The 11,947-nt window shown below is 43.7% G+C and overlaps 1 protein-coding gene across 1 annotated transcript; it reads left to right on the top strand.

Moving 5' to 3' along the window:
- The first annotated feature begins 700 nt into the window (after nucleotides 1–700).
- On the top strand, nucleotides 701–7,616 carry LOC127325962 (uncharacterized). Its single transcript, XM_051352776.2, has 2 exons — nucleotides 701–1,164; nucleotides 6,973–7,616. The coding sequence occupies exons 1-2, from the start codon at nucleotides 864–866 to the stop codon at nucleotides 7,335–7,337; spliced, it is 666 nt and encodes a 221-aa protein (XP_051208736.1). The 5' UTR covers nucleotides 701–863; the 3' UTR covers nucleotides 7,338–7,616.
- The last annotated feature ends 4,331 nt before the right edge of the window (nucleotides 7,617–11,947 follow it).

Genomic DNA, 11,947 nt, shown 5'->3' on the forward strand with positions numbered 1-11,947 from the left:
GCCATCCCCGGCCCCCCGGGGCGCGCTCGGGGACTCCGGACGAGTGAAAAACGGGGAAGGGCCGATCTGTCGGTGACTCGACGCACGAACCCCACCGCCACGTCGCTCAAAATCTCCCCCACCCCTCGTATCTCTCTCGCCGCCGGCACCACCCCGCCGGCTTGTTGCCCAGATTCCGCCGCCTTTCGACGATGGCCTATCTGGCTGCTCTTCCGCCGGCCTGTTCTCCCACTTTGGCCGGCTCCTCGTCCGAAAAATTGTGAAATTGTGTGCTTCATTTGTTTCAGCACTTGTTAAACATTGTACTGATTATCGCCGAATTTGTTTTAGCAATTTTCGTACTTTTGGTCGCCGAACTTGTAAAATTTTATGTTAAATTTGTTTGAAATATGTCAAATGGTCGAGGTTGGGGGTTTCCTGCCGGGGGGATGGCGGGAACTTCGGCGCTCCCCACGCCAAATCTTCCTCCAATCCGGACGAAAATTTCGCCGGATTTGGGCGTGGGGAGCGCCAACGAGTGGGGATGCTCTGAGGGCAGCTGGGTTGGGGGCATCCAGGGACAGGAGTTATTTTAACGAAACGTTTTTTGGACTCACCGGTGGCAGGACCTGTAATTTTGTTGAAAATAAGGGGTAAGAAAAAACGGACGAACAAGAAGCCTTATTTTCTTTATTAATAGGTATAGATAATAACACGCCCAATCGTTTTTCCCTCAATTGTGAGTTCCAGACCAGAAGCAGCTAAAAAAAAAGAAAATTGAAACATCTCTCATTCGCACTTCCTCCGAATCCCCAAACTCCCAAGATCCTCCTCGACCTCGATCTTAATCCAATCAACGCGGCGCATCTGGTACACCAGCGGCGATGATCCAGCTCCTGTTCGTTGTGCTGGTGGGTGAGGCGACCGTGGCGACGGCGCTGCTATTCAAGACGCCGCTGCGGAAGCTCGCCGTGCTGGGCCTTGACCGCCTCAAGCGCGGCCGCCGCGCGCCCGTCGCCGTCAAGACCGTCGCCGGCGTGGTCCTCACCCTCCTCGCCTCCACGCTCTATAGCATGGCCGAGATCAGCGGCCGCGTCGGGGACCCCGAGTCCGGCGGCGGCGCCGCCCTCTCGCCCACCGACCAGGTTCTCTTCTCGCGTCATCTCCTCGAGGCGTCCCTCATGGGTAGGTCCTTATCGGTAACGCGCATCCCCACTAGATCACCTCCCTGACGCATATCCATCTTGTTCCCTTGTGTTTTTTTTATCCGAACCGTCTCTGTGTCTGCTGAGCTATTGTTTGTATATTGTTAAATGGTAGAAGTATGTGGTGATAGAAATCAGTCGCATACAGATCATTGTTCACATCGCAACATGCAAGCAACTGAAAATGCCAGAAAAAGGTTATACGATGGGTTGGACTATATGGTGACCTATGGATGGTCACTTGGAGTCTGACAAGCTCGAAATAAGTTATAAGCTGCCGTATGGATGTGCACTCGGAATCTGAGGGAGGTTTTGGGTTATGAAGATATGGTTTTTGGATTAGGTTATGACATCTGAAGCACAGCCCTTCGTTTTGTTTGTGGTGGGTTTGGGATATAAATTTTATATATATCACCAAAGGGATGAAAACATAACAAAAATTTGAAATTTTCAGACAATCCGTTTGTATTCATCAGAACAAATTAAAAAAATCTCAATTTTGCATTTTCTCGTCCTAAAGAGTCATCAGAACTAAGCAAGAAAATACTTAAAAGTGGTTAGCTGTAGCAAACTCATTCCTCCCTGTATTTTCTATTTGTACGAACTAACTAGCTTTGCATTTAGACGTAGGCATGCAAGCAAGGTATTTCCCATTTGGGGTTGTGTCTAGCTAAAACTGTACTTATTGACTAAGGATTTTTTTTTTGTTTTTACAGAATCCTCAGTGAAAGGTATTTCAGAAAGTCATACTTAAGGTTAACTAGTTAGTAAGCCGTGGGTTCCTATGGAAAAATAGATCATTAGGATCTTCTTTTGAATACTAACTCAAAGTTATACTTTTTGTACAATATAATACATATTTAGTTGTTTAAATTTAAGTTGATGATCTAGTAATACGCATTTGCCTTATAAACCGGAAGGCATGTGGTATTGGTTCTTCTAATAATCACACATATATGCCCACAGAATAATAATTTCAAGCATGCTTGGCCTCTCCATTTTCTTTTGCTATTCTCACATCGATAATTGGAGAGCAAATTACCAGGGACATGTTAAGCCTCTACTAGCATCTATTATGTATTAATTAAAGTACGTACTGGATTATCCAGGAAAAATGTATAAAGAAAAAACATCTGACCGGAAACCAGACTTCCATTTTCGAAAACGAAGAAGATCTGGCACAAAACAATCGTGGCTGGAATCCAAACTAAAAAAAAATACATTCCATTTTTATGTTCCACGAGAATAAACAAAATCTTAGACGTAGAAACCAGAAAGCTATTATTTATTGTCCTTACAACCCCCATTCTTCAACCTTGATTATACGAGAGCCTTGAGCTGAATAAGGTTTTGAAGGAGCAATTTTTCAACCCATGTGATTTCTACTGTTTTCTAAGATGTCTTGTTTCTGATAATAATCTGCATATAGAATAATCTTATTTTGGTTTGCTGGAGTTAGGTTAAGAAGCATCCTCCACTAATGCAGTCATGGTCAAAAGTAAGAGTAGTGAACAATCAAAGAGTTAGAATTGACGAAGTGCTAGATCCATCTGCCTCTGATTTTCGTAGGATGAAACATTATTTATAGAAGAGCATTTTTTTTTTCAAGCTCATAGGCAACAACAACAACAACAAAGCCTTTATTCCCAAACAAGTTGGGGTAGGCTAGAGGTGAAACCCATAAGATCTCGTAACCAACTCATGATTCTGGCACATGGATAGCAAGCTTCCACGCGGCTCTCCATGGCTAGTTCTTTGGTGATAGTCCAGTCCTTCAGATCTCTCTTTACGGACTCCTCCCATGGCAAGTGTGGTCTACCCCGTCCTCTCTTGACATTATCAGCACGCTTTAGTCGTCCACTATGCACTAGAGCTTCTGGAGGCCTGCGCTGAATATACCCAAACCATCTTAGACGATGTTGGACAAGGCCTTTTAGTCGGCCAACACTCAGCGCCATACAACATTCTGGGTCGAACCGTCGTCCTATATAACTTGCCTTTTAGCTTTTGTGGCACTCTCTTATCACAAAGAATGCCAGAAGCTTGGCGCCACTTCATCCATCCGGCTTTGATCCGGTGGTTCACATCTTCATCAATATCTCCATCCTTGTGCAGGATTGACCCCAAGTTTCGAAAGGTGTCCTTGTGAGGCACCACCTGCCCATCCAGGCTAACCTCCTCCTCCTCGTGCCTAGTTGTACTAAAACCGCACATCATGTACTCAGTTTTAGTTCTACTAAGTCTAAAACCTTTCGATTCCAGGCTTTGTCTCCAAAGTTCTAACTTCCTATTGACCCCCGTTCGATTATCATCGATTAGGACCACATCATCCGTAAAGAGCATACACCATGGGATATCTCCTGGTGTAGTCATACACCATGGGATATCTCCTGGTGTAGTCCTACACCATCGATTATCATCGATTAGGACCACATCATCCGTAAAGAGCATACACCATGGGATAACCGCCTCGTGACTTCATCCATCACCAAATCAAATAGATAAGGGCTCAAAGCTGACCCCTGGTGTAGTCCTATTTTAATCGGGAAGTCATCGGTATCGTCATCTCTTGTTCGAACACTTGTCACAACATTACCGTACATGTCCTTGATGAGGGTAATGTACTTTGCTGGGACTTTGTGTTTCTCCAAGGCCCACCACATGACGTGTCGCAGTATCTTGTCGTGGCCTTCTCCAAGTCAATGAACATCATACGTAGGTCCTTCTTTTGCTCCTTGTATCTCTCCATGAGTTGTCGTACCAAGAAGATGGCTTCCATGGTCGACCTCCCAGGCATGAAACCAAACTGATTTTTTGTCACGCTTGTCATTCGTCTTAAACGGTGCTCAATGACTCTCTCCCATAGCTTCATTGTATGGCTCATAAGCTTAATTCCACGGTAGTTAGTACAACTCTGAACATCTCCTTTGTTCTTGAAGATTGGTACTAATATACTGCGTCTCCATTCTTCTGGCATCTTGTTTGCCCGAAAAATGGAGTTGAAGAGCTTAGTTAGCCATACTATCGCTATGTCTCCGAGGCCTCTCCACATCTCAATGGGGATACCATCAGGGCCCATTGCCTTGCCTCCGTTCATCCTTCTCAACGCCTCCTTGACCTCAGACTCCTGGATTCGTCGCACAAAACATTTACTGGTATCATCAAAGGAGTTGTCCAGTTCAATGCAATGGTAGAGCTCTCAGTCTCCCCATTGAACAGCCTGTCGAAGTACTCCCGCCATCTATGCGTCAACATCCCTCGTCTTCCTCTCTCGGATCTTGGCCATCCTATAGATGTCATTTTCGCCTTCCTTCGTCCCTAACCGCGGGTAGAGGTCCTCATACGCCTAACCCCTTGCTTCACTCACAGCTTGCTTTGCGGCCTTCTTTGCCATCTTGTAATTCTCCATGTTGTCTACACTCCTATCCAGGTACAGGCGTCTGAAACAATCTTTCTTCTCCTTAATAGCCTTCTGGACATCGGTGTTCCACCACCAGGTATCCCAAACTTCGCTTCTACTTCCCCTGGACACTCCAAACTCCTCTAAGGCCACCTTACGAATACAGGTCGCCATCTTCATCCACATATTCTCCGCATCACCTTCTTCCTCCCAAGGACCCTCCTTAATGACCCTCTCCTTAAACGTCTGAGCTACCTCCCCCTTGAGCTTCCACCAGTTAGTTGTAGCGACTTTCGCACGCTTATCCCGCTGGACATGAAGTCGAAAGCGGAAGTCAGCCACCACAAGCTTATGCTGATGGACAACACTCTCTCCAGGTATCACCTTACAATCTAGGCACGCACTCTGTCTTCTCTCCTTGAGAGGATGAAGTCAATCTGGCTGCTGTGGTGACCACTACTAAAAGTCACTAGATGTGATTCTCTCTTTTTAAAGAGGGCGTTAGCTACGATCATGTCATACGCTAAAGCAAAGCTTAGGACATCTTCCCCTTGATCCATGATGCCATAGCCAAAGCCCCATGCACCCCTTCAAAACCTATGTTACCTATGAAGAGTTTTCCACCATTGGGTATACCCCTGACCAAATCCTCTAGGCCTTCCCGGAACTCTCTCTTGGTGCGGGGCATAAGCGCTAATAACATTGAGAACTAAGTCCCCAACTACCAGCTTGACCAGGATAATCCGGTTCCCACATCTCTTGATGTCTACCACTCCAGATTTGAGGCTCTTGTTGATCAAGATCCCTACTCCATTTCTGTTTGGAGTCGTTCCCGTATACCACAGCTTGAAGCCGGTATCCTCTACTTCCTTCGCCTTCTGTCCCCTCCACTTGGTCTCCTGGACGCAAAGGATATCAACGCCTCTCCTCACCGCTGTATCAACTAGCTCCCGAAGCTTACCTGTCAGGGAACCTACATTCCAGCTACCTAAGCGAAACCTCCTAGGCTCGGCTAGCTTCCTTACCCTTCGCACTCGTTGAGTCAAATGTGAAGAGCCTTGCTCATTTTCCACTACACACGGGCGCCGATGTAGCGCGCCACTAAGGATTTGACGACCCGATCCTTGCTCACTTGCCACCGTATCCCGATCAAGATACGGCGCGCCACCTAGGGGGTGATGACCCGGCCCTTGCCCATTTGACACCACACCCGGGTTCCGATATGGCGAGTCGCTAAGAGGGTTACGCCCCAATGAAAATCTTTTGGGTTTCATCTCCATAAGAGTGGCTGGGTTTTTTACGTTGGCTCGCCAAGCCTATCACAACCCTCCTCCTTTACCCGGGCTTGGGACCGGCTATCTTGGGACAACATTGGCGGAGTTTGTTGTGAAGCCACCATTTGCCAGCACCGCTCAGCGTGTCTCACTTACTTGAGAATCTGGAGGCCCAAAAACCTGAGCCTCTGTTGTGGCCTGTCCTCCGTTGCCATGTCACAGTGCTATAGTTTGCCATGTGATTAACTTTTTACAACTGCCACCACATTGAATCTATAATGTGCATAAACACGATACGCTTTCTGTATGAATTTACATTACGTATTACTCTGGTGGAGCTATTTTGCTTGAAAAGGTGATTTTCGTTTGGTAAATTCAGGACAAAATCAGCAGTCAGTTTGAGTTATCATGTCCATGATTGACACTGAAATTTTGGCCCAACAAATTGCTTCCTTGCTGTTTATATTGCTGCGAAAGTGCTGACTTTCAGTTTCTCCCGTCAGTTAGAATTATGAAAGGATATTATTAGAGTTCTGGTTCACTCTTGAAGCTCTAGAATTCCAGGTTACGGTTTTATCATTTTTTTGATTTGTAATGTATGCTCTTATTACTCTGTGGTTACGCACTCACATAAAAAAGAACTTGAATCGATGCAATATGTGTGGATGGAATATAAAAGTAGTTATCAGTAGGTCCAACTTTCCCATGCAAAACCTTCGCTCAGTTGTCTTGGGTGTTGTGTCAAGGCCCAATGACTCGGGTCAGTACCAAGCTTAGGAGTTGTCGCCTGCAGGAATATTCACATGAACAGTGTCCAGGCCAACAGTACAGTGGTCGAGTAATCAAGGAGATAGTAGCTCATTAGTTAGTAAGGATTCCTATTTGGTTAGGAAAGTGACATGCCTAAATAGGAGGTCCCGATTGTAAGGTAAGGGACAGCAGGGTGAATTACTGGTTATATATAACATAGCATAATTTATCTCGTCAACATCAAAATAATAACAATGCATGTCTTGAAAATGTCAAAAAAACTGCACCTTGTGCATGAGCAATGTATTCTTGCTATCTGTTCACCTGTGTCAAAGTTCTGAGTTATATAATACTATTCTTTCAGGGTACTCCCTATTTCTCGCTCTAGTTATTGACCGCCTCCACCAGTACATCAGAGAACTACGTGGGTTAAAGAAGAATGTAGAGGCTGCATCGAAGCAGAACAAAATGTTAGAGGAAGCAAAGCATGGAAGTTCTGAGGAGAAACTGAAATACCAGGAAGAGATCACCACTCTGAACGAGGAGATGAAGAAACTGAAGCTACAAGTTCAAGAAAAGACTGAGGAAGTCCATATTGCTGAGGACAAGACGCTTGCAATTCAAAAACAATCTGAAACTTTGCTGCTTGAGTATGACCGGCTCCTGGAGGACAATCAGCATCTCCGGGAGCAGCTGCAGTCAATTGATCTCAGGCTCTCCGGTTCTTGAGAGTAGAATATTCAATAGCATTATCCTATCATGAACTTACTTTCTGTTGCAAGAGATTATCTATTTTGTTTTAGTGGCACTATTCCCATAGGATGTTTATACCCAAAGAACATGCTAATTTAGTAGTGCCTCATTTTTGCTGTCTTTACTAAACAGTATATTGCAACCGATACTGATTAGGTGATTACATGAGTAGTGCTCTAGAAAATCTTTGTTGTTCTTATGATGAATTAAGGTTCCATTCGTATGATCGAATATGAGAACTGAAGTTTAGTATTATTTGTGCAGACTGATTCCTCTGTATTCTGAATCTGACCAAAGAGAAAAGGACCCTTTTCAATAAGGTCAAATCATTGAAAAAACTTAACTAACTAAACAGAATGGTTAAAGATTTCTGGGTCTGAACTTGATATTTTTCTCCAATTGAAAGTTGGAAAACTCCACCCAGAAACTCAACTTGGAGCAGTTTTTAAATTTGAAGTAGAATCGCACACTTGTTTTCCACATGATCATTATTTTGATTATAGTTTCTCCAATTAATTTACAAGAGTGAAAGGATTTTGGTTTGTCATGCAAACAAATTTGCCAATTTTGTGCCAATAATGATTTCCCTCCCACATTATAAATATGTTTTTGGCAGATTTGGTTGCAGTTATGTTGACCACGGATGAAGTGGAAACTTCAAATGGAGGCTGAGCTCCAGGAAGAATTTACTATTAAAATTTCTCAAGTCATATTTCAAAGCTTTATTTTTTTTGAAAAAAATCATAGATGTAGGCAATGATGTACTACGAGCTGTGAAATATCAGTGTGAAATACTTCATATTCTAGGCTACACAAAAATGTCTCGATATGAGCATAGTAAATAGTGCACATTTAGAGAACTATAAAACTTTATCAGGTTTTGTCATTTTTTTGTAACCCCAGAATACTGAGTATCCAGAGTCGAGATCTTGCTAGATTGCAGGATACATCATTGACTACTTCTTTTCCTGTTTTTTTTTTTTTTTTTTTTTTGAAACTTGTAATACAATTTTCATTTTTTTAAAATAAAGGGCTCTCTGGAGGTCGGGCTCCATCTGCAGGTCGTATATATGTTCTCCTCTTTCTTATAAAAATAGCATTTCGGGGCTTGTACTTTCAGAACCACCAAGAAGACGGTCCAGTTGTAGAATTTCATAGAAATGACCTGGTTGGTACTTTACGGTTGAAAGCTGTTTTAACACTGTTTCCAGATTTCATCAAAAAAAAAAAAACACTGTTTCCAGATTGTTTGGTAGTCTTGGTCCAACCAACGGACTCCTATATTATTAGGTTATTGCACCACAAGTACAAGAACTTGCACTCCATGTGCATTTTCATACAAAATCTTGCAAAATGTGTTCGACTTATACAAGAACTTGTCATTGACGTGCACAACTCATACAATTTAATGTGGTGGTGACACGTGGCAGTTTCCAGGCGGGAGAGGACGGTTTTCATTGCAGCGTTGAAGAAATAGGATAATTGCGAACAGGTCCTCGCCCCTCTCTGTATAACCACCGCAGAAATCACGGAACAAGACGTTGCCTTCCTTTCTCTTCTTCCTGGGTGGCGACGATGAAGGTTAGTTCGTGGGTGGCAGCGGCGTACATGGCAGACGATCCTCGCCGGCGAGAGTGGCTCGAGGAACCTCCGCACTACGGTACATCTCGTGGCCGTCCTCGTTTTCTGTTTCTCGTCTTCTTCTATGCGTTTCTCCTCCACAGCCATGGATTTCGTGGGGCCAATCTAGCTTATGTGTGTACGAGTAGCTGCGCAAAATTAGTCGAAAACGTCGTTGTAGTGCTTAGGGATAGGTTTGGGAAAGGTTTTGGTCGATATGGTAGGTGTTCATGTTGGACGACAAGAAAATTTTGATCGGAAAAGCTCCGATTTTGCAGATGAACAAGCCGATTCAGCTCAGATGAATGCATCTATTCCATTGATGGTATTGTTTTTGTAGCAATGTAGCAGTAATCCATCTTGTTTTACGAAGTTTAGGTCGAAATCGAAGCTGCACAAGTTAACTGAATATGAAGACTGTTTTTTAACTGTATTTTGACAGTTCACTGTTAACTGAATTTTAACACTTGGTCTGAATTCTGCAGATGATTCAGATAGGTTTACTGTTGAGTTGGATCACAATAGGTTTTTCTGTAGTCTAAAGAAGCATTTGCAGTATATTGGTGCGACTGTGGATTTCTTTGACAATTGCAACACTAATACTTTCTCACTTCTTTGGCTTGAGGATTTTGTTAAGCAAGGAGGGAATGAAATGACAGAGAGAACAAAGTTCTACTGGTGTGTTCCTGGGAGTGACATGAGAGATGGATTGTGTCTCATTGAGAATGATGGTGACATTGTTGCAATGATGGCAGCTGTGAGAGATGTGAAGACTCTGTCAGTTATGGTGGATCATAACAATTTCTTGCAGGGGCTAAGGAAAGTGAAGGAGATATGCCCTAGAGGCAATAATAAAGTGGTTATTATTTATATCTTTATGTTTATGATAAATGTTTATATATCATGCTATAATTGTATTAACCGAAACATTAGTACATGTGTGATATGTAGACAACAAGAAGTCCCTAGTATGCCTCTTAAACTAGCTTGTTGATTAATGGATGATTAGTTTCATAATCATGAACATTGGATGTTATTAATAACAAGGTTATATCATTGTATGAATGATGTAATGGACACACCCAATTAAGCGTAGCATAAGATCTCGTCATTAAGTTATTTGCTATAAGCTTTCGATACATAGTTACCTAGTCCTTATGACCATGAGATCATATAAATCACTTATACCGGAAAGGTACTTTGATTACACCAAACACCACTGCGTAAATGGGTGGCTATAAAGGTGGGATTAAGTATCCGGAAAGTATGAGTTGAGGCATATGGATCAACAGTGGGATTTGTCCATCCCGATGACGGATAGATATACTCTGGGCCCTCTCGGTGGAATGTCGTCTAATATCTTGCAAGCATATGAATGAGTTCATAAGAGACCACATACCACAAGATTTAGTAAAGAGTACTTGTCAGGAGACGAGGTTGAACAAGGTATAGAGTGATACCGAAGATCAAACCTCGGACAAGTAAAATATCGCGTGACAAAGGGAATTGATATTATATGTGAATGGTTCATTCGATCACTAAAGTCATCGTTGAATATGTGGGAGCCATTATGGATCTCCAGATCCCGCTATTGGTTATTGGTCGGAGTGAGTACTCAACCATGTCCGCATAGTTCACGAACCGTAGGGTGACACACTTAAAGTTGGATGTTGAAATGGTAGTACTTGAATATGGAATGGAGTTCGAATATTTGTTCGGAGTCCCGGATGAGATCCCGGACATCACGAGGAGTTCCGGAATGGTCCGGAGAATAAGATTCATATATAGGATGTCATTTTATGTGAATTAAAATGTCACGGAAGGTTCTATGGAAGGTTCTAGAAGGTTCTAGAAAAGTCCGGAAGAAACCACCAAGGAAGGTGGAGTCCACATGGGACTCCACCTCCATGGCCGGCCAACCCTAGTGGGGGTGGAGTCCCAAGTGGACTCCCCCTTAGGGGGCCGGCCACCCCCCATATGGGAGGTGGAACTCCCACCTCTAGTGGGAGTCCTAGCTTGGCTAGGTTTCTGTGGTGACCCGGCATACCACTGCATGGTGTAGCATGCAAGTCTGATATAACACCAATGAAACACCGTTCCACGGGTATTATATCGCTCAGAGTGGTACAACAGAAACATATGCGGGTCCAAGGCATGTCTATAGAATTACAACATCGATTCTGTTACATAAGATCATCACAGCCTCCTACTTTACAATGAGGTAAAACTGCAAATAAACTCCAGAAGAACGACTCGTAGTCTAATCCTATCACGAACTCTATTTGTAGAATATTTGACTAGCTATAGAGGCTATGAATAGATTCTAGCTAAATAGGAGCTAGGTTTAGGGAGCTAGTTCCCTTCTATGGCTAAACTAGGTTTTCTCCTTGATGTATGTGGTATCTGACTCCTCTGACAGGGTCCTGTCTCTTGAAGTAGTTGTTGACTCCTCGGTCTTTGAGTTGCACCGTAGTTCCTCCTTCGATGCCTCCATATCTAAGCAGGGGATTTAAGAGTGGGATGAGTACGAGCGTACTCAACAAGTTCATTATAGGAAAGAGGTGTTTAATGCACTAGCTACATCATTAGACCAGAAAGTCTAATACCAATGCAGGTTTTCATAACCATTTCTTCAAAAGGTTGCTTTTATTCAGAAGAACTATGTCCGTCAGCCTTGACCGGTTTACTAGAACTTCATGGAGCTCCTTTCCAGCCGCGTTCGCAGTTCCTTATCCCGGAACAGGGAGTGACAGGTCACGGTTCTTTACACTCTGCAGAGGTGTGTTGCTTTACCCATAAGATATCTTAACCATGGTGCCAACCGGGCGTACTCCCCGTCCACACTTCCTTTGGTGTGAGGCCCGGTATAAGGTCATAGCCAATCATATTCCTCCGCTACCTCGCACACCCACCCTTTGTTGCATGCCCCGACCCTGGGTCCACGCCGGTCCCATTATTCCTGTAGA

This window comes from Lolium perenne, chromosome 6, assembly GCF_019359855.2.
Source record: "Lolium perenne isolate Kyuss_39 chromosome 6, Kyuss_2.0, whole genome shotgun sequence".
Lineage (NCBI taxonomy): Eukaryota > Viridiplantae > Streptophyta > Magnoliopsida > Poales > Poaceae > Lolium > Lolium perenne.